Source organism: Boleophthalmus pectinirostris, unplaced genomic scaffold (genome assembly GCF_026225935.1).
Source record: "Boleophthalmus pectinirostris isolate CB_2022bp ecotype Guang Dong unplaced genomic scaffold, ASM2622593v1 HiC_scaffold_17, whole genome shotgun sequence".
Lineage (NCBI taxonomy): Eukaryota > Metazoa > Chordata > Actinopteri > Gobiiformes > Gobiidae > Boleophthalmus > Boleophthalmus pectinirostris.
Window position 1 is genome coordinate 38,827,039 of NW_026571115.1, and position 22,500 is coordinate 38,849,538.

General features: G+C 47.3%; 2 protein-coding genes across 9 annotated transcripts in view; both read right to left on the bottom strand.

Annotated features, from left to right (window-relative positions):
• Positions 1 to 6,209, bottom strand: part of LOC110159995 (THAP domain-containing protein 5-like) — a 7,859-nt gene extending 1,650 nt beyond the window's left edge. Inside the window, exons 1-3 of the mRNA XM_055153139.1 lie at positions 5,836 to 6,209; positions 4,450 to 4,717; positions 1,266 to 1,313 (exon numbers count right to left, since the gene is read on the bottom strand). Of these exons, the coding sequence (XP_055009114.1) occupies positions 1,266 to 1,313; positions 4,450 to 4,717; positions 5,836 to 5,903 (384 nt within the window). The 5' untranslated portion in view covers positions 5,904 to 6,209. The remainder of the gene's footprint in view (positions 1 to 1,265; positions 1,314 to 4,449; positions 4,718 to 5,835) is intronic.
• Positions 6,210 to 7,427: 1,218 nt separating this feature from the next.
• The window catches only part of rusf1 (RUS family member 1), a 20,405-nt gene continuing 5,332 nt past the window's right edge, over positions 7,428 to 22,500 (bottom strand). The window contains exons 5-15 of one of the 8 annotated variants that reach the window (XM_055152495.1): positions 21,950 to 21,982; positions 21,285 to 21,387; positions 18,892 to 18,993; positions 16,707 to 16,777; positions 15,915 to 16,099; positions 13,196 to 13,253; positions 13,027 to 13,094; positions 8,007 to 8,072; positions 7,793 to 7,902; positions 7,742 to 7,749; positions 7,428 to 7,657 (exon numbers count right to left, since the gene is read on the bottom strand). In XM_055152495.1, coding sequence (XP_055008470.1) covers positions 7,817 to 7,902; positions 8,007 to 8,072; positions 13,027 to 13,094; positions 13,196 to 13,253; positions 15,915 to 16,099; positions 16,707 to 16,777; positions 18,892 to 18,993; positions 21,285 to 21,387; positions 21,950 to 21,982 — 772 coding nt within the window. In that variant the 3' untranslated portion in view covers positions 7,428 to 7,657; positions 7,742 to 7,749; positions 7,793 to 7,816. The other 7 variants (XM_055152494.1, XM_055152492.1, XM_055152496.1 and 4 more) reach the window with 7 other exon arrangements.

The following is a 22,500-nucleotide window of genomic DNA, read 5'->3' on the forward strand; positions in this document are numbered from 1 at the left end:
CACACACACACACACACAACACACAACACACCACACATAACACACACACACACACACACAAACACACACACACAACACACACACACACAACACACACACACACACACACACACACACACACACACACACACACACACACACACACACACACACACACACACACACACACACACACACAAACACACACACACAACACACACACACACACACACACACACACACACACACAACACACACACACACACACACACACACACACACACACAACACCAGAACACACACACACACACACACACACACAGACACGACACACACACACACACACACACACACAAAACACCACACACAGAGACACACACACACACAACACACACACACACACACACACACACACACACACACACACACACACACCACACCACACACAACACACACAACACACACCAAACACACACACACACAGACACACACACACACACACACACAGACACAGACACACACCACCACACACACACACACACACACACACACAGACACACACACACACACACACACACACACACACACACACACACACACACACACACACACACACACACACAACACACACACACACACACACACACACACACACACACACACACACACACACACACACACACAACACACACACACACACACACACACACACAACACACACACACACACAACACACACACACACACACAACACACACAGACACACACACACACACACACACACACACACACACACACACACACACACACACACACACACACACACACACAGACACACAACACACACACACACACACACCACACACACACACACAGACACACACACACACACACACACACACACACACACACACACACAACACACACACACACACACACACACACACACACACACACACAGACACACACACACACACACACACACCACACACACACACACACACACACACACACACAGACACACACACACACACACACACACACACACACACAGACACACAACACACACACACACACACACACAGACACACACACACACACACAGACACACACACACACACACACACACACACACACACACAGACACACAACACACACACACACACACACAACACACACACACACACACACACACACACACACAGAACACACACACACACAGACACACAGAGGTTTAATGTTTCAGTTTCATTGTTACAGAAACAGTTGGTGAAACGTTTCACTCACTTTTCCCTTTTTACTTTTTGCTGCAGAAACAGAAGCTTCATGTGAAACCTGCAAAAACAAACACACAAAAGATCAATATTTTAAATAAACTCAGTTTAATTGATTATTTCATCCATCCATCCATTTTCGTCCGCTTATCCGGGGTCGGGTCGCGGGGGGAGCAGCCTAAGCAGGGACTCCCAGACTTCCTTCACCCCAGACACGTCCTCCAGCTCCTCCGGGGGGACCCCGAGGCGTTCCCAGGCCAGCCGAGAGACATAGTCCCTCCAGCGTGTCCTGGGTCTTCCCCGGGGCCTCCTCCCGGCGGGACATGCCCGGAACACCTCCCGAGGGAGGCGCCCAGGAGGCATCCGGAACAGATGCCCGAGCCTCAACTGGCTCCTCTCGACGTGGAGGAGCAGCGGCTCTACTCCGAGCTCCTCCCGTGTGACTGAGCTCCTCACTCTATCTCTAAGGGAGCGCCCAGCCACCCTGCGGAGGAAACTCATTTCGAGCGCTTGTATCCGCGATCTCGTCCTTTCGGTCACTACCCAGAGCTCATGACCAGAGGTGAGAGTAGGAACGAAGACTGACCGGTAAATCGAGAGCTTCGCCTTTCGACTCAGCTCCCTCTTCACCACAACGGTCCGATACAGCGACCGCATCACTGCCGAAGCTGCACCGATCCGCCTGTCAATCTCACGTTCCGTCCTTCCCTCACTCGTGAACAAGACCCCGAGATACTTGAACTCCTCCACTTGAGGCAAAGACTCCCCACCCACCCGGAGAGGGCAAGCCACCTTTTTCCGGTCGAGAACCATGGCCTCGGACTTGGAAGAGCTGATCTTCATCCCAGCCGCTTCACACTCGGCTGCAAACCGCCCCAGTGCACATTGCAGGTCCTGGTTCGATGAAGCCAACAGGACAACATCGTCCGCAAACAGCAGAGATGAAATCCTGTGGTCCCCAAACCGGACCCCCTCCGGCCCCTGACTGCGCCTAGAAATTCTGTCCATAAATACAATGAACAGAACCGGTGACAAAGGGCAGCCCTGGCGGAGTCCAACATGCACCGGGAACAGGTCTGACTTACTGCCGGCAATGCGAACACAGCTCCTGCTCCGGTCATACAGGGACCGGACAGCCCTTAGCAAAGGGCCCCGGACCCCATACTCCCAGAGCACCCCCCACAGGACACCACGAGGGACACGGTCGAATGCCTTCTCCAGATCCACAAAACACATGTGGACTGGTTGGGCAAACTCCCATGAACCTCGAGCACCCGATGGAGAGTGTAGAGCTGGTCCAGTGTTCCACGGCCAGGACGAAAACCACACTGCTCCTCCTGAATCCGAGGTTCGACTATCGGCCGGATTCTCCTCTCCAGTCCCTGGCATAGACCTTACCGGGAAGGCTGAGGAGTGTGATCCCCCTATAGTTGGAACACACCCTCCGGTCCCCCTTCTTATACAGAGGGACCACCACCCCGGTTTGCCAGTCCAGAGGTACTGTCCCCGACCGCCACGCGATGTTGAAGAGGCGTGTCAGCCAAGACAGCCCCACAACATCCAGAGACTTTAAGGTACTCAGGACGGATCTCATCCAACCCCGGAGCCTTGCCACCAAGGAGCTTGCCAACCACCTCAGTGACTTCGGCCAGGGTGATGGATGAGTCCGCCTCCGAGTCCCCAGCCTCGGCCTCCTCCTCGGAGGACGTGACGGTGGGATTGAGGAGATCCTCAAAGTTTTCCTTCCACCGCCGGACAACGTCCCCAGTCGAGGTCAACAGCTCTCCCCCCGCACTGTAAACAGTGTTGGTGAAGAACTGCTTTCCCCTCCTGAGGCGCCGGACGGTTTGCCAGAATCTCTTTGAGGCCGTCCGATAGTCCTTCTCCATGGCCTCCCCGAACTCCTCCCAGCTCCGAGTTTTTGCCTCCGCGACCACACGGGCTGCAGCACGCTTGACCCGCCGGTACCTGTCAGCTGCTTCAGGAGTCCCCCGAGCCAGCAAGGCCCGATAGGACTCCTTCTTCAGCTTGACAGCATCCCTTACTTCCGGTGTCCACCACCGGGTTCTGGGGTTGCCGCCGCGACAGGCACCACAGACCTTACGCCCACAGCTCCGAGCAGCCGCATTGACAATAGAGGCCGAGAATGAAGCCCACTCGGACTCCATATCTCCAGCCTCCCCCGGAATCCGGGAGAAGTCCTCCCGGAGGTGCGAGTCCCTCTGACAGAGGCTCCGCCAGACGTTCCCAACAGACCCTCACTACACGCTTGGGTCTGCCAGGTCTTTCCGGCTTATTGCCAGCTGCCGGCTGATTATTTCAGATTTATTTAACTGTAAATGTCCGTTTTAATCAGAAACAGAAACCTCAGATTTACTTTTCATAACGTCTCATCTGCAAATAAACACTGAAAATACTCAGAATATTTCTCATTTATGACACAAGAGAGAAATAAAACCTACAGGAGACAAACATGTTTGTTCTGTTCACTCCAGTCAGTGTCATTTTCACTCCGTTTCATGTGGTTTTTTGTCACTTACTTGAAGAATTTGATGTTGGACTCGTTTATATTTCCCCATTTAAACTGACGACCGACTGTGGATCACCAACGATCTCCAACAACCAAGCACAAAAAGAACAAGAATTTAAGAGTTTTGACTCTTAATGTAGTTTTGTGTCAAGAGAATCAAGACCAAGACCAGGACAAGACCAGGACAAGACCAGGATAAGACCAGGAGAAGACCAGGACAAGACCAGACAGGACAAGACCCAGAGTCCAGAGACCAGGACAAGACCAGGACAAGACCACAGAGTCCAGAGACCAGGACAAGACCAGGACAAGACCACAGAGTCCAGAGACCAGGACAAGACCAGGATAAGACCACAGAGTCCAGAGACCAGGACAAGATCAAGACCTGAGGGTCGAGACTGAGACAAGACTAAGACCACAGCCCCTCGAGACCAAATCAAGACCATGTTTGTCATTTACAACATTTCTTTTGTATTTTACAGTTGGTTTGAAAAGTCCGAGTTCAAGCTCCTTCAAGACCAAGACGAGACCGAGAAATTCAAACACGGTGATGTTGAAAACAAAACAAACACATCTGTGGTTTTTTAGAGGAAATTACAACGTTGTGAAAACAAAAAGTCGGTTAAAAGTTTCATCACAGTTGTTCTTTTTCTTAAAGCTCAGTTACCTTATTTTCAGACCTTTGCTCCTGCCCCTGCTCCTGCCGCTCCTGCCGCTCCTGCCGCTCCTGCCGCTCCTGCCCCTGCCCCTGCGGGCGCGGGCTGAACACCGTGGGCACGGCGTCCTCTCTCAGGGTGATGCACTTTCCCGTTCGGTCCAGATGTTTCTCCTCAAAATGAAGGATGCACAAAACCGAAAACCTCGACGGAGTCCAGTCCTCACGACCCATACTCCCCAACCAGCGCCGCAGCTTCCTCGGGTTATACAGAGGAAACCTGAGGGCCAAGAAAGACCGGGTTTAGACCGGGTTTAGACCTGGTTTAGACCTGGTTTAGACCTGGTTTAGACCTGGTTTAGACCTGGTTTAGACCTGGTTTAGTCCTGGTTTAGTCCTGGTTTAGACCTGGTTTAGACCTGGTTTAGACCTGGTTTAGTCCTGGTTTAGTCCTGGTTTAGTCCTGGTTTAGACCTGGTTTAGTCCTGGTTTAGACCTGGTTTAGACCTGGTTTAGTCCTGGTTTAGTCCTGGTTTAGTCCTGGTTTAGTCCTGGTTTAGTCCTGGTTTAGACCTGGTTTAGACCTGGTTTAGACCTGGTTTGGACCTGGTTTGGTGGTTTGGTTTAGTCCTAGTTCAGTCCTGTTTTAAACCTGGAATAGTCCTGGAATAGTCCTAGAATAGTCCTGGAATAGTCCTGGAATAGTCCTGGAATAGTCCTGGAATAGTCTCGGTTTTCACCTGGTTTATTCTTGGTTTTGTGAATTCTTATTTTAGACCTATTTTAATGGACATTTTTAGTCCTGGTGTAATGTGTTTTTTTTCTAGTTTAGACCCTGATTTTTCCCTTTTTACGCTGCAACAAGTGATAAAACAATAAAAAGCCACATTTATATTTAAAAATCTGAGTCTTGGTTCATCTGTTATTGACCAAAGACTGTTTCACTGTTTTATTTCCTTATTTATTGTTGCTAAATAAACACTCCTATAAAGCTCTTTGACCCAGCAGGAGGCACAGTTTCATTTGGTTCTCTGTAGAAAAATGAAAATTGCATTGAAAATTTAATTATATTCTCATAAATGATTAGATTTTATATGTGTCCCGTGAAAAAGACAATGTAAATGTGGAATAAAAAAAGGACAAAACTCTGACTAAAAAGGGCTAAACCTCAAACTAAAATAAAATAAAACAGGACAAGCAGCATCCACTAAAATAGAAGACGAGTTAAAGCAAATAAAATGTGTTTTAAAAGTATAAAAACACAATTAGAGCGCAGTTTTGGAGCCTCAATTTGCTCTAATTTGTTGATTAAACCGTTGTTGACGTTCGCGTCTCCGTCAGTAAAGAGTCTCTGGTGTCATTTTTTTACTACGTTTTACGCGTTTTTTCGCCACTTACTTGAAGAATTTGATGTCCGACTCACTGGAACTTTCACAGTTATCCGCACAGCATTTATATCTCCCCATTTAGACTTTTATTCCCGAGAATCGAGCCCAAAAATCACAATAATTGAAGAGTTTAGGTCGAAGTAGCAGCGTTAGCATTTAGCAACAGAAACACGCTAGCATCCGGTCCGAGCTTTCACAATAAACCGCTGATTTATTCGGAATTTTTGCTGTATTTTTAAGTTAAGTCACTGCATATAGCTAATTAAATATTCGGAGTAAATTTACAGCATATAAAATGTTTAGTGCGGTGTAAATATTTAGTTAAAACATGAATAAATTAACTTTTCCCGGTGAGATTTACGTTAGCATTACACAGGAAGTCGGTTACTCTCCCGCTCTCTGCTGCCCCCTGCTGTTAGTCCTGGACCATTACACTACAATTATAATAAATAAAATAAAATAAAATAATGTCAAAGTTTAAGAAACAACAAAATCATAAACCAAAGAAAAAAGCACAAGACAAACCCAGTTTATGTCCCTCTGTGTCCCCTGTCCCAGTAAAATTATACAAAACCACAAGAAATGTCCCAAGTGTCGCTATTTTGACCAATCTGATCTAAACCAGGATTAAACCAGGACTAAACCAGGACTAAACTAAGACTAAACCAGGACTAAACAAAAACTAAACCAGGATTAAACCAGGACTAAACCAGGACTAAACTGAGACTAAACCAGGATTAAACTAAAACTAAACCAGGATTAATCCAGGACTAAACCAGGACTAAACCAGGTCTAAACCAGGTCTAAACCAGGACTATCACAGTTTGTGTTTAATCTGATCCCTGCCAACAGAAAACAGGAGCATAAATTGTGGTTTATTTAACAAAAAACAGAAAACATTGCTTAAAAATGACCATAAAATAAAGGGATCAGATTTTACAAAATTCTAAACTGGGACACGCTCGGGTTTGGAGGTTTGGTGTAAATAAAACAGTAAAAGAGTCGAACATTGTGGAGTCTCGTGTCAGTCGTGACCTGAGGAACTTCTGTTGTTGCTTATTTCTTTTAATGTTCATTCACAAACACGGTTCTGTATTTTGGCCAAACAAATAATAATTTATGCTCCTGTTTACTGTTGGCAGGATCAGATTAAACACAAACTGTGATAGTCCTGGTTTAGACCTGGTTTAGTCCTGGTTTAGACCTGGTTTAGACCTGGTTTAGTCCTGGTTTAGTCCTGGTTTAGTCCTGGTTTAGACCTGGTTTAGTCCTGGTTTAGTCCTGGTTTAGTCCTGGTTAGTCCTGGTTTAGTCCTGGTTTAGACCTGGTTTAGTCCTGGTTTAGTCCTGGTTTAGAGACCTGGTTTAGACCTGGTTTAGTCCTGGTTTAGTCCTGGTTTAGTCCTGGTTTAGTCCTGGTTTAGTAGTCCTGGTTTAGAGTCCTGGTTTAGTCCTGGTTTAGACCTGGTTTAGTCCTGGTTTAGTCCTGGTTTAGTCCTGGTTTAGTCCTGGTTTAGACCTGATTTAGTCCTGGTTTAGACCTGGTTTAGTCCTGGTTTAGTCTTAGTTTAGTCCAGAAAATGACCAAAACACAAAGAAAATGTGACGATTCTACATTTTATTTTATTTTTAATATGAAATTCCAAAAAAACCCCAAAGGAAAACTGGCTCAAACAAAAATTCATTTAACTTTTAAAAAATTAGAAACTTTGGTCAAAGGTCAAACGTGGTCGGTCGGGCCAGTCCGGTCCATCGGGTCAGTCCGGTCCATCAGGTCGGTCGGGTCGGTCGGGTCAGTCGGGTCAGTCCGGTCCATCGGGTCGGTCGGGTCCAGTCGGTCGGGTCCAGTCGGTCGTCAGTCGGTCGGTCCATCGGGTCGGGTCGGGTCAGTCCGGTCCATCGGGTCGGTCGGGTCAGTCGGGTCAGTCGGGTCAGTCTGGTCCATCGGGTCGGTCGGGTCGTCGGTCGGTCGGGTCAGACAAAGGCCCCGGTTCAGTTTGATTTGGATTTGATCTGGATCCTCCACTCGTCCCAGTTCAACTGGTTTCTGCTCGTGTCCCACTCGGTCTCATCCAGAGCTGAAAAAAATAAAAAACATTAAAAATAAAAATCTGAAGAATTAAGAAAAACAAAGTAAAAAAACAAACAAAACAAACACGTTCGGACTTTTTGTTTTACTCACATTTCATAAAAGAGTCAAAATGTTTCTCCACAAGTTTTTCACTTTGGTCCAAAAGATCCAAGAATCCTGAAGAAGAAAAGAGACGAGATCAGGACTAAACCAGGACTAAACCAGAACTAAACCAGGACTAAACCAGGACTAAACCAGGACTAAACCAGGACTAAACCAGGAAAACCAGGACTAAACCAGGACTAAACCAGGACTAAACCAGACTAAACCAGGACTAAACCAGGACTAAACCAGACTAAACCAGGAAACCAGGACTAAACTAAACCAGGGACTAAACCAGGTAAACTCTAAACCAGGACTAAACCAGACTAAAAAACCAGGACTGAACCAGAACTAAACCAGACTAAACCAGGACTAAACCAGGACTAAACCAGGACTGAACCAGCTAAACCAGACTGAAACCAGGACTAAACCAGGACTAAACCAGGACTGAACCAGGACTGAACCAGGACTAAAACCCAGGACTAAACCAGGACTGAAACTAAACCAGGACTGAACCAGGACTAAACCAGGACTAAACCAGGAAACCAGAAACAGGACTAAACCAGGACTGAACCAGAACTAACCAGGACTAACCAGGAAAACTAAACCAGGACAAACCAGATAAACTCAGGAAACCAGGACTAAACCAGGACTCCAGGACTAACCAGGACTAAACCAGGAAAAAACCAGCCAGACTAAACCAGGACTAAACCAGAACTAAACCAGGTCTAAACCAGAACTAAACCAGGACTAAACCAGGACTAAACCAGGTCTAAACTAAACCAGAACTAAACCAGACTGAACCAGGTCTAAACCAGAACTAAAACCAGGTCTAAACCAGGTCTAAACCAGGACTAAACCAGGTCTAAACCAGTAAACCAGAACTAAACCAACTAAACAGGTCTAAACCAGGACTAAACCAGGACTAACCAGGACTACTGAACCAGGACAAACCAGGACTAAACCAGGACTAAACCATAACCACTAAACCAGGACTGAACCAGGACTAAACCAGGACTACACAAACAAACAGGACTCAAACCAACTAAACCAGGACACAGGACTAAACCAGTAAACCAGAATGAGGTTCTTCAGACTCAGGGCCTGACACATGGATTTAAACTCGTCTCTAACTGAAGCTCCCTGAAGTAAACACACACACACACAACAAAAACACACACACCTGAAAAACACACACACATCATAAACACACACAACCTGAAAAACACACACACATCATAAACACACACAACCTGAAAAACACACACACATCATAAACACACACAACCTGAAAACACACACAAACATCATAAACACACAACCTGAAAAACATAAACACACACAACAAAACACGAAAAACACACACACACATCACACAATGAAAAACACACATCATAAACACACACAACACACATCATAAACACACAACCTGAAAAACACACACACATCATAAACACACACAACCTGAAAAACACACACACATCATAAACACACACAACCTGAAAAACACACACACATCATAAACACACACACATAAAACACACACAACCTGAAAAACACACACATCATAAACACACAACCTGAAAAACACACACACATCATAAACACACACAACCTGAAAAACACACACACATCATAAAAACACACAACCTGAAAAACACACAACATCATAAACACACAAACCTGAAAAACACACACACATCATAAACACACAACCTGAAAAACACACACACATCATAAACACACAACAAAACACACACAATGAAAAACACACACACACAACAACATGAAAAACACACACAAACACACACAACAAAAACACATGAAAAACACACACACAATCACACACACACAAAACACACAAACCTGAAAAACACACACATAACATCACATGAAAAACACACAAACATCATGAAAAACACACACACATCATAAACACACACAACCTGAAAAACACACACACATCATAAACACACAACCTGAAAAACACACACACATCATAAACACACACAACCTGAAAAACACACACACATCATAAACACACAACCTGAAAAACACACACACATCATAAACACACACAACCTGAAAAACACACACAAACATCATAAACACACATGAAACACACACAACCTGAAAAACACACACACATCATAAACACACACAACCTGAAAAACACACACATAAACATGAAAAACACATGAAAACACACACAATAAACACACAACCTGAAAACACACACAACCTGAAAAACACACAAACATCATAAACACACAACCTGAAAAACACACACACATCATAAACACACACAACACATGTCATAAACACACAACAACGAAAAACACACACACAACATGTCATAAACACAATTGTTGTTCTGAAAAACACACATGTGTTTTTGTATAAACACACAACCTGTTTTGATTTAAACCAGTGACTCTGTGTCACTTTTCACCCTCCAGTGAGTTAAAGTTAAAGTTAAAGTTAAAGTTAAAGTTAAAGTTAAAGTTAAAGTTAAAGTTAAAGTTAAAGTTGCACTTGTGTAAATCCACAGTCTGAGTCTGAGTCTCTGTTCAATCTGCAGGTTTAATCTGATGTTTTTTCGAGCTCGTTCACATTTCCAGTTAAATGTGACTTGTGTGTGACTCCAGTGTGAACATTAAACGGTCCAAAAGTGTCCCACATGTGACACTGGAGACACGACGACGTCAACCGCAGCGTCTGTGTTTACACCTGGAGATTTTAAAGTTCCTCTCGTACCGGAGCCACAACATGAACAACTGACTTGTTTTAAGGAGGAGATTGAGAAGGAGAAGGAGCAGGTTTTTGGTGGTGGTGTTTTGTGGTGAGTGGAGATGTGCTTCACTTCAGTCACATGGATCATGAACAGTTTTCTCTACTTCAGTGCAGAATAGTGACGTTTGTGTCTTGTTGATGACGTGTAGGTGGATGAATGTGACCTGACTGTTCACACTCAAGTCACATGTTAAAGATCAGATATGGATCAGTTTCAGGAGCACAGATCCAAGTGTCCTGGTCACATGTGAAAACATCACATCTGTGTGGTTCAGACATGAAAAGATCAGATACAGAAACATAGAGACAAAACATCTGATCTGAGTCACTTCAGGAGCATCTGAACTCAGACTTGTGTTTATCGTCTCACATGTTCCACAACACAAACAATCAGGTCAAAAACACTTTGCCCCTGTCAGCAGCACCTGTCAGCAGCACCTGTCAGCAGCACCTGTCAGCAGCACCTGTCAGCAGCACCTGTCAGCAGCACCTGTCGCCGCCTTCTGGACCCTTAAACATGTTGAAGAGGGCACCACACTGCCACACAGTGGAGGAAGGACAAAGCAACAGGCAAGTAACAAATAAAAGGTGAAACTGTCTCCTACACTTGCTCTTTCTCACTGACAACATCTCCAAACTTTTCCATGACTTTATCATGAACCAAAGTGAATTTTCCATGACTTTACAGCACCTACATGTGAAGAACTGACCAGACTTTTAGGTCTAAATCTGAAACATTGAAACATTAACTCTTTCACTCACCTTAAGTTTGGGATTATAGTTTCTGAACTTTCTCAATCCTGTCAGTGTTTTTACAGACTCATGAAAACTGAACACAACACATTTTCAATTTCCATGACTTTTCCAGGATTTCCATGACCATGGGAATCCTGCTCCCTACAAGCAGCAGGTGGACCTGGTGAAACTGACAGAGCCTCATTAAATCAGTTCTGGTTCCTCTGGTTCCTCTGGTGGCTCTGGTTCCTCTGGTTCCTCTGGTTCCTCTGGTTCCTCTGGTTCCTCTGGTGGCTCTGGTTCCTCTGGTTCCTCTGGTTCCTCTGGTTCCTCTGGTGCTCTGGTTCTCTGGTTCCTCTGGTTCCTCTGGTTCCTCTGGTTCCTCTGGTGGCTCTGGTTCCTCTGGTTCTCTGGTTCTGGTTCTGGTTCTCTGGTGGCTCTGGTGGCTCCTCTCTGGTGGCTCTGGTGCTCTGGTGGCTCTGGTTCCTCTGGATCCTCTGGCTCTGGTTCCTCTGGTGGCTCTGGTGGCTCTGGTTCTCTGGTTCCTCTGGTGGCTCTGGTTCCTCTGGTTCCTCTGGTTCCTCTGGTTCCTCTGGTTCCTCTGGTGGCTCTGGTTCCTCTGGTCTCTGGTGGCTCTGGTTCCTCTGGTTCCTCTGGTTCCTCTGGTTCCTCTGGTTCCTCTGGTGGCTCTGGTTCCTCTGGTTCCTCTGGTTCTGGTCTCTGGTTCCTCTGGTGGCTCTCTGGTGGCTCTGGTGGCTCTGGTTCCTCTGGTGGCTCTGGTTCTGGTCTCTGGTGGCTCTGGTGGCTCTGGGTTCTCTCTGGTCTCTGGTTCCTCTGGTTCCTCTGGTTCCTCTGGTTCCTCTGGTTCCTCTGGTTCCTCTGGTGCTCTGGTTCTGGTGGCTCTGGTTCCTCTGGTTCCTCTGGTTCCTCTGGTTCCTCTGGTGGCTCTGGTTCCTCTGGTGGCTCTGGTGGCTCCTCGGTGACTTGGAGCTCGTTTGGTCGCGGGTCGAGCTTCGTCCCTCGTCTTCTTCACTCACCACAAACAAGAAAAGACATCATGAGTCTCCCCTCCCATGATGCATCTGGAGCAGTTGGTTTGGACCTTCTGTCTCTGGGTTGGACCTGAGTTGGCGTCAGCAGAGCGACCAGAGTTTGATGTTTGGTGCAGAGTCGAGCGACCAAAACCATGGCTTTTTTGAATCTCGGTCCTTTTAATTTAGTGCAGATGTGAGAGTGACTGAAGCTTTTATACCAACAGAAACTGACGAAAAACAACGAAAAACCAACAGAAACAAACAAAAACAAACAAAAACAAACAAAAACAAACAAAAACAAACAAAAACAAACAGAAACAAACAAAAACACAACAGAAACAAACAAAAACAAACAAAAACAAACAAAAACCAACAAGAGTTTCTGGATCCAGTGGAACTTTTGTCCTGAAAGAACCTGAATGTGTTTTTAGTTTTCGGTTCTTGTGAGGTTCCTGCTCCAGACTCACCGTTTCTGACCCCGATGAGGAAGCGTCTCTCCTGCCCCCGTCTGGTCACTCGCTCAAACTCCTCTGGACTGAAACAAGAACAAACAAACATTTTGTTTTTAGAGAAAAAAAGTGTCACAACTGAAAAGATCTGAAAATCACAAATCTGAAAAACTGTGAATAAACGAACCTGTGGACGAGATCCTGCAGCCGAACTCCCAACAGAACCGGAACAGAACCAACGAACCCTGAAACACACAACTATTACACTGAACCAGGACTAAACCAGGACTAGACCAGGACTGAACCAGGACTAAACCAGGACTAAACCAGGACTAAACCAGGACTAAACCAGGACTAAACCAGGACTAAACCAGGAAACCAGGACTAAACCAGGACTGAACCAGGACCTAAACCAGGACTAAACCAGGACTGAAACCAGAACCAGGACTAACCAGGTCTAACCAGGACTAAACCAGGACTGAACCAGGACTAAACCAGGACTAAGAAACCAGGACTAAACCAGGACTAAACCAGGAACCAGGACTAAACCAGGACTAAACCAGGACTGAAAGGACTAACCAGGACTAAACCCAGGACTAAACTAAACCAGGACTAGAACCAGGACTAAACCAGGACTAAACCAGGACTAAACCAGGACTAACCAGGACTAGGACTGAACCAGGAAAACCAGGACTAAACCAGGACTAAACCAGGACTAAACCAGGACTAAACCAGGACTAAACCAGGACTAAACTAAACCAGGACTGAACCAGGAAAACCAGGACTAAACCAGGACTAAACCAGGACTAAACCAAGGACTGAACCAGGTCTAAACCAGGACTAAACCAGGACTAAACCAGGAAACCAGGACTGAAACCAGGACTAAACCAGGACTAAACCAGGACTAAACCAGGACTAAACCAGGACTGAACCAGGACTAAACCAGGACTAAACCAGGACTAAACCAAGACTGAACCAGGACTAAACCAGGACTAAACCAGGACTAAACCAGGACTAAACCAAACCAGGACTAACCAGGACTAAACAGGAACCAGGACTAAACCAGGACTAAAACCAGGACTAAACCAGGACTAAACTAAACCAGACTAAAACCAGGACTAAACCAGGACTAAACCAGGACTAAACCAGGACTGAACCAGGTCTAAACCAGGACTAAACCAGGACTAAACCAGGACTAAACCAGGACTGAACCAGGTCTAAACCAGGACTGAACCAGAACCAGGACTAAACCAGGTCTAAACCAGGACTAAACCAGGACTGAACCAGGACTAGACCAGGACTGAACCAGGACTAGACCAGGACTAAACCAAGACTGAACCAGGTCTAAACCAGGACTAAACCAGGACTAAACCAGGACTGAAACCAGGACTAGACCAGGACTAAACCAGGACTAAACCAGGTCTAAACCAAGACTGAACCAGGTCTAAACCAGGTCTAAACCAGGACTAAACCAGGACTAAACCAGGACTAAACCAGGACTAAACCAGGACTAAACCAGGACTAAACCAGGACTAAACCAGGACTAAACCAGGACTAAACCAGGACTAAACCAGGACACAACCAGGACTAAACCAGGACTAAACCAGGACTAAACCAGGTCTAAACCAGGACTAAACCAAGACTGAACCAGGTCTAAACCAGGACTAAACCAGGACTAAACCAGGACTAAACCAAGACTGAACCAGGTCTAAACCAGGACTAAACCAGGACTAAACCAGGACTGAACCAGAACCAGGACTAAACCAGGTCTAAACCAGGACTAAACCAAGACTGAACCAGGTCTAAACCAGGTCTAAACCAGGACTAAACCAGGACTAAACCAGGACTAAACCAAGACTGAACCAGGTCTAAACCAGGACTAAACCAGGACTAAACCAGGACTAAACCAGGACTAAACCAGGTCTAAACCAGGACTAAACCAGGACTAAACCAGGACAAACCAGGACTAAACCAGGACTAAACCAGGACTAAACCAGGACTAAACCAGGACTAAACCAAGGACTGAAACCAGGTCTAAACCAGGACTAAACCAGGACTAAACCAGGACTAAACCAGGACTAAACCAGGTCTAAACCAGGACTAAACCAGGACTAAACCAGGACTAAACCAGGACTAAACCAGGACTAAACCAGGACCAGGACTAAACCAGGACTAAACCAGGCAGGTCTAAAACCAGGACTAAACCAGAACTAAACCAGGACTAAACCAGGACTAAACCAGGTCTAAACCAGGTCTAAACCAGGACTAAACCAGGACTAAACCAGGTCTAAACCAGGACTAAACCAGGACTAAACCAGGACTAAACCAGGTCTAAACCAGGACTAAACCAGGACTAAACCAGGTCTAAAACCAGGACTAAACCAGGACTAAACCAGGACTAAACCAGGACTAAACCAGGACTAAACCAGGACTAACCAGGTCTAAACCAGGACTAAACCAGAACTAAACCAGGACTAAACCAGGACTAACCAGGTCTAAACCAGGTCTAAACCAGGACTAAACCAGGACTAAACCAGGTCTAAACCAGGACTAAACCAGGACTAAACCAGGACTAAACCAGGACTAAACCAGGTCTAAACCAGGTCTAAACCAGGACTAAACCAGGTCTAAACCAGGTCTAGACCAGGTCTAAACAAGGACTAGACCAGGTCTAGACCAGGTCTAGACCAGGTCTAAACCAGGACTAAACCAGGACTAAACCAGGTCTAAACAATTTCTAAACCAGGACTAAACCAGGACTAAACCAGGTCTAAACCAGGTCTAGACCAGGTCTAAACCAGGACTAAACCAGGTCTAAACAAGGTCTAAACCAGGACTGAACCAGGACTAAACCAGGTCTAAACCAGGTCTAAACCAGGTCTGAACCTGGTCTAGACCAGCCTCACAGTTGCAGACGGGTTCTCTCTCGTTGGCGCGTCGCGGCGTCAGGATTTGGCCGTTTTGGACGAAGTTTCTCCAGACGAGGTCGAGTCGAGCTTCGTTGAACGTTTCCATGACGACGGCGCGGACGGCTTTGAAGTTGGACACGAGATGGAGGAAGGTGAAGAGCGCGAAGAGGAAGAGCGTCAACCTGAGGACACACGACGTAACACACTGTGATGTCATCAGGTGGGCACACAGCATGTGCTCCACCGTGTTTTTAAACTCCACACACCTGCACTAGAATCACCTGGAACATTTTAGTCCTGGGATGGACTTTATACTGAACTCTGCTGCTGAACCTGGACGAGAACCTGGACTAGAACCAGAGCTTCAACCGGAACTAGAACTGGAACTAAACCGGGACTAGAACTGAAGTAAACCGGAACTAAACCGGGACTTGAACCAGGACTTGAACCAGGACTTGAATTGGGAACAAATGTGGACTAAAGCAGGACTGAACCAGGTCTAACCAGGACTTGAAAACGACCACTTTATGACATCACAAGGTGCGTCACGTGTTCTGAACAGAGAGTGAGTCAAACACGTGTGAATGAAACAAACACAAAGGTCCAACTCTGTGACGAGGAAACAGGACAAAACCACGTCTGTTTCTCCAGGTGTTTTTCACCTGCGACAAAACCACCTGCGACTTCATCAATGTAAAGTCGAGCGGAACGTTCCGGACGGAGCAGCGACGTCTCCATGGAAACGAACAGCAAAAAAGTGACAGAGTGCAGCTTTAAGGGAAAACTCACGGAGCGTTTTCTGTGACGAGAGGAATGAGGAGCAAACTGACCAGGAGCCCAGCCAAGTTCACCAAGGTCTCCTGAAAAACAAAAACCAGGAACTGAACCAGGTCTGAACCAGGACTAAACCAGGAACCAGGACTAAACCAGGACTAAACCAGGACTGAACCAGGACTGAAAACCAGGACTGAACCAGGACTGAAACTAAACAGGACTAAACCAGGTCTAAACCAGGACTGAACCAGGACTGAACCAGGACTGAACCAGGACTAAACCAGGACTAAACTAAAACCAGGACTAAACCAGGACTAAACCAGGACTAAACCAGGACTAAAGGACTAAACCAGGTCTAAACCAGGAAACCAGGACTAAACCAGGACTAAAACCAGGACTAAACCAGGACTAAACTAAACAAACCAGGACTAAACCAGGACTAAAACCAGGACTAAAACCAGGACTGAAACCAGGACTAAACCAGGACTAAACCAGGACTAAACCAGGACTAAACCAGGACTAAACCAGGACTAAACCAGGACTAAACCAGGACTGAACCAGGACTAAACCAGGACTAAACCAGGACTAAACCAGGACTAAACCAGGACTAAACCAGGACTAAACCAGGACTAAACCAGAAACCACCAGGACTGAACCAGGACTGAACCAGGACTGAACCAGGACTGAACCAGGACTGAACCAGGACTGAACCAGGACTGAACCAGGACTGAAAGGACTGAACCAGGACTAACCAGGTCTACTAAACCAGGACTGAACCAGGAAACTAAACCAGGACTAAACCAGGACTAAACCAGGACTAAAGGACCAGGACTAAACCAGGACTGAAACCAGGACTGGACTAAACCAGGACTAACCACCCAGGACTGAAACACCAGGACTAAAGGACCAGGACTGAAACCAGGACTGGACTAAACCAGGACTAAACCAGACTAAACCAGGACTGAAACCAGGACTAAACCAGGACTGAACCAGGACTAAACCAGGACTGAACCAGGACTAAACCAGGAAACCAGGACTAAACCAGGACCCAGGACTAAACCAGGACTGAACCAGGACTAACCAGGACTAACCAGGACTAAACCAGGACTAAACCAGGACTAAACCAGGACTGAACCAGGACTGAAACCAGGACTAAACAGGACTGAACCAGGACTAAACCAGGACTAAACCAGGACTGAACCAGGACTGAAACCAGGACTAAACCAGGACTGAAAACCAGGACTAAACCAGGACTAACCAGGACCAGGACTAACCAGGACTGAACCACCAGGACTGAACCAGGACTAAACCAGGACCAGGACTAAACCAGGACTGAACCAGGACTAAACCAGGACTAAACCAGGACTAAACCAGGACTAAACCAGGACTGAACCAGGACTTAGGACTAACCAGGACTAAACCAGGACTAAACCAGGAAACCAGGACTAAACCAGGACTAAACCAGGACTAAACAGGACTAACCAGGACTAAACCAGGACTGAAAAACCAGGACTGAACCAGGACTGAACCAGGACTAAACCAGGACTAAACCAGGACTGAACAGGACTAAACCAGGACTCTAAAAACCAGGACTCTAAACCCAGGACTAAACCAGGACTAAACCAGGACTGAACAGACCAGGACTAAACCAGGACTAAACCAGGACTAAACCAGAACCAGGTCTAAACCAGGACTAAACCAGGACTAAACCAGGACTGACCAGGACTGAACCAGGACTGAACCAGGACTAAACCAGGACTAAACTAAACCAGGTCTAAACCAGGTCTAAACCAGGTAAACCAGGACTAAACCAGGACTAAACCAGACTAAACAGGACTAAACCAGGACTCCAGGTAAACCAGGACTGACTGAACCAGGACTGAACCAGGACTAAACCAGGACTAAACCAGAACCAGGACTAAACCAGGACTAAAACCAGGACTAAACCAGGTAAACCAGGACTAAACCAGGACCAGACCAGGACTAAACCAGGACTAAACCAGGACTGAACCAGGTCTAAACCAGGACTGAACCAGGACTGAAACCAGGACTGGAACCAGGACTAAACCAGGACTAAACCAGGACTAAACCAGGTCTAGACCAGGACTGTACCAGGACTAAACCAGGACTAAACCAGGACTAAACCAGGACTAAACCAGGTCTAAACCAGGTCTAAACCAGGTCTAGACCAGGACTGTACCTGGCTCCCGTCTTTGGCAGAGATGTCGGCCATGTTGTCTCGTCGGGCCTGGTGGACGGTCAGGGCGGCGCGAGTCGCTCCTCCGGCGACGCCGACGATCGACTGAAACGAGACGAAGACGAAACGCGACGAATTAAAACGACGGAGACGCAGAGAAACAACACAGGACCTGAGTCTCGTGTCCGACTGTCTCGTGTCCGACTGTCTCGTGTCCGACTGTCTCGTGTCCGACTGTCTCGTGTCCGACTGTCTCGTGTCCGACTGTCCGACTGTCTCGTGTCCGACTGTCTATGTCGACTGTCTATGTCCGACTGTCTCGTGTCCGACTGTCTATGTCCGACTGTCTCGTGTCGACTGTCTATGTGTCGTCCGACTGTCTCCGACTGTCTCGTGTCCGACTGTCTCGACTGTCTCGTGTCGACTGTCTATGTCCGACTGTCTCGTGTCCGACTGTCTATGTCTGACTGTCTCGACTGTCTATGTCCGACTGTCTCGTGTCCGACTGTCTATGTCGACTGTCCGACTGTCTCGTGTCGACTGTCTCGTGTCCGACTGTCTCGTGACTGTCTCGTGTCCGACTGTCTCGTGTCCGACTGTCTCGTGTCCGACTGTCTCGTGTCCGACTGTCTGTGTCTGACTGTCTATGTCCGACTGTCCGTGTCCGACTGTCTCGTGTCCGACTGTCTATGTCCGACTGTCTCGTGTCCGACTGTCTCGTGTTCCGACTGTCTATGTCCGACTGTCTCGTGTACGACTGTCTCGTGTCCGACTGTCTATGTCTGACTGTCTCGTGTCGACTGTCTCGTGTCCGACTGTCTCGTGTCCGACTGTCTCGTGTCGACTGTCTATGTCTGACTGTCTGTGTCCGACTGTCTCGTGTCCGACTGTCTATGTCCGACTGTCTCGACTGTCCGACTGTCTCGTGTCCGACTGTCTCGTGTCCGACTGTCTCGTGTCCGACTGTCTGTGTCTGTCTACTGTCTGTCGATGTCTGTCGACTGTCTGTCCGACTGTCCGTGTCCGACTGTCTATGTCCGACTGTCTCGTGTCCGACTGTCTCGTGTCCGACTGTCTATGTCCGACTGTCTCGTGTACGACTGTCTCGTGTCCGACTGTCTATGTCTGACTGTCTCGTGTACGACTGTCTCGTGTCCGACTGTCTCGTGTCCGACTGTCTCGTGTCCGACTGTCTCGTGTCCGACTGTGTCTCGACTGTCTCGTGTCCGACTGTCTCGTGTCCGACTGTCTGTGTCCGACTGTCTGTGTCCGACTGTCTATGTCCGACTGTCTATGTCCGACTGTCTCGTGTACGACTGTCTATGTCCGACTGTCTATGTCCGACTGTCTGTGTCCGACTGTCTCGTGTACGACTGTCTATGTCCGACTGTCTGTGTCCGACTGTCTCGTGTACGACTGTCTCGTGTCCGACTGTCTATGTCCGACTGTCTCGTGTCCGACTGTCTCGTGTCCGACTGTCTCGTGTCCGACTGTCTCGTGTCCGACTGTGTCTCGTGTCCGACTGTCTGTGTCCGACTGTCTGTGTCCGACTGTCTATGTCCGACTGTCTATGTACGACTGTCTCGTGTACGACTGTCTATGTCCGACTGTCTATGTCCGACTGTCTGTGTCCGACTGTCTCGTGTACGACTGTCTATGTCCGACTGTCTGTGTCCGACTGTCCGACGACTGTCTCGTGTCCGACTGTCTCGTGTCCGACTGTCTATGTCCGACTGTCTCGACTGTCTATGTCCGACTGTCTCGTGTCCGACTGTCCATGTCCGACTGTCTATGTCCGACTGTCTGTGTCCGACTGTCTCGTGTACGACTGTCTCTGTCTCCGACTGTCTCGTGTCCGACTGTCTATGTCTGACTGTCTATGTCCGACTGTCTCGTGTCCGACTGTCTATGTCCGACTGTCTCGTGTACGACTGTCACGTCGTGTCCGACTCCTGTCTCGTCCGACTGTCTATGTCCGACTGTCTATGTCCGACTGTCTCGTGTCCGACTGTCTATGTCCGACTGTCTCGACTGTCTATGTCCGACTGTCTGTGTCCGACTGTCATGTCCGACTGTCTGTGTCCGACTGTCGACTGTCGTGTACGACTGTCTGTCTGTCCGACTGTCTCGTGTCCGATGTCTATGTCCGACTGTCTATGTCCGACTGTCTGACTGTCCGACTGTCTATGTCCGACTGTCTATGTCCGACTGTCTATGTCCGACTGTCTCGTGTACGACTGTCTCGTGTCCGACTGTCTATGTCTGACTGTCTATGTCCGACAAGAGGCTGGGAAAAAAAAACGATAAAGAATAAACGAGTTGTGTTGTTGTTCTTCTTCTCCGTCTGTTCTTCTTCTTCTTTGTCTCTGAGTCGGACTCGTGTTTTGTGTTTTCACCTTGAAGACTCCGGCCGTGCAAACGATGGCGAGGAACGACGGGAAAAACGGAGCCAGGATCTCCATGAACATCGCCACGTCGTTCAGAACGTCTGCGAAGAGTCTGACGATGAAGGAGAGAAAGAAAGAGAAGGAGAGAGAGAGAGGGAAAGAGGGAGAGAAAGAGGACAACGAGAAGGAGGAAGAGAAAGTAGGGGAGGAGGAGAGAGAGGTGAGGAGAAGAAAGAAGGAGAGAGAGACAGAGTGAGGAGGGGGCAGAAGACAAAAGAGAGAGAGGAGGAAAAAGAGAAAAAGGAGGACAAGGAGAGATAGGAGGAGGAGGAAGAGAAGGAGGAGAGGGAAGAAGGGGAAGAGGAGAGAGAGGGAAAGAGGAGGAGGAAGAGAAGAAGGAGGAGAAGAAAGAGGGAGAGGAGGAGGGGAAGAGAGGAGGAGAAGAGAGAGGAAGAGAAAAAAGGAGAGGAAGAGGAGAACAAAGGGGAGGGTGAGAAAGAGAAGAAGGAGGAGAGGAGAAAAAGGAGAAGGAGAGAGAGAGAGAGAGAGAGAGAGAGAGAGAGAGAGAGAGTTACAGGAAGAGGAGGAAGAGGAAGTGAAGAAAGGGACAAATGTCAGATTACATTCATTTAGTTTAATTTAGTTGTGGAGAGTTTTGGTGGTTTCTCTCTCACCTCCATCTCTTGGCCTCAGAGTCGAGTTTGGTTCTGGAACAAAACAAAAAAAACAAAAAACAAAACATCAACACAAAAAAAGAAGAAGAAATGTTCAGCAGGAGCCAGAAGAGAACCACAAACTACAGAACCACACCACAAACTACAGAACCACACGACAAACTACAGAACCACACGACACAAACTACAGAACCACACCACAAACTACAGAACCACACCACAAACTACAGAACCACACCACAAACTACAGAACCACACGATAAACTACAGAACCACACCACAAACTACAGAACCACACGATAAACTACAGAACCACACCACAAACTACAGAACCACACGACAAACTACAGAACCACACGATAAACTACAGAACCACACGATACAAACTACAGAACCACACCACAAACTACAGAACCGCACCACAAACTACAGAACCGCACCACAAACTACAGAACCGCACCACAAACTACAGAACCGCACCACAAACTACAGAACCACACGACAAACTACAGAACCACACCACAAACTACAGAACCACACCACAAACTACA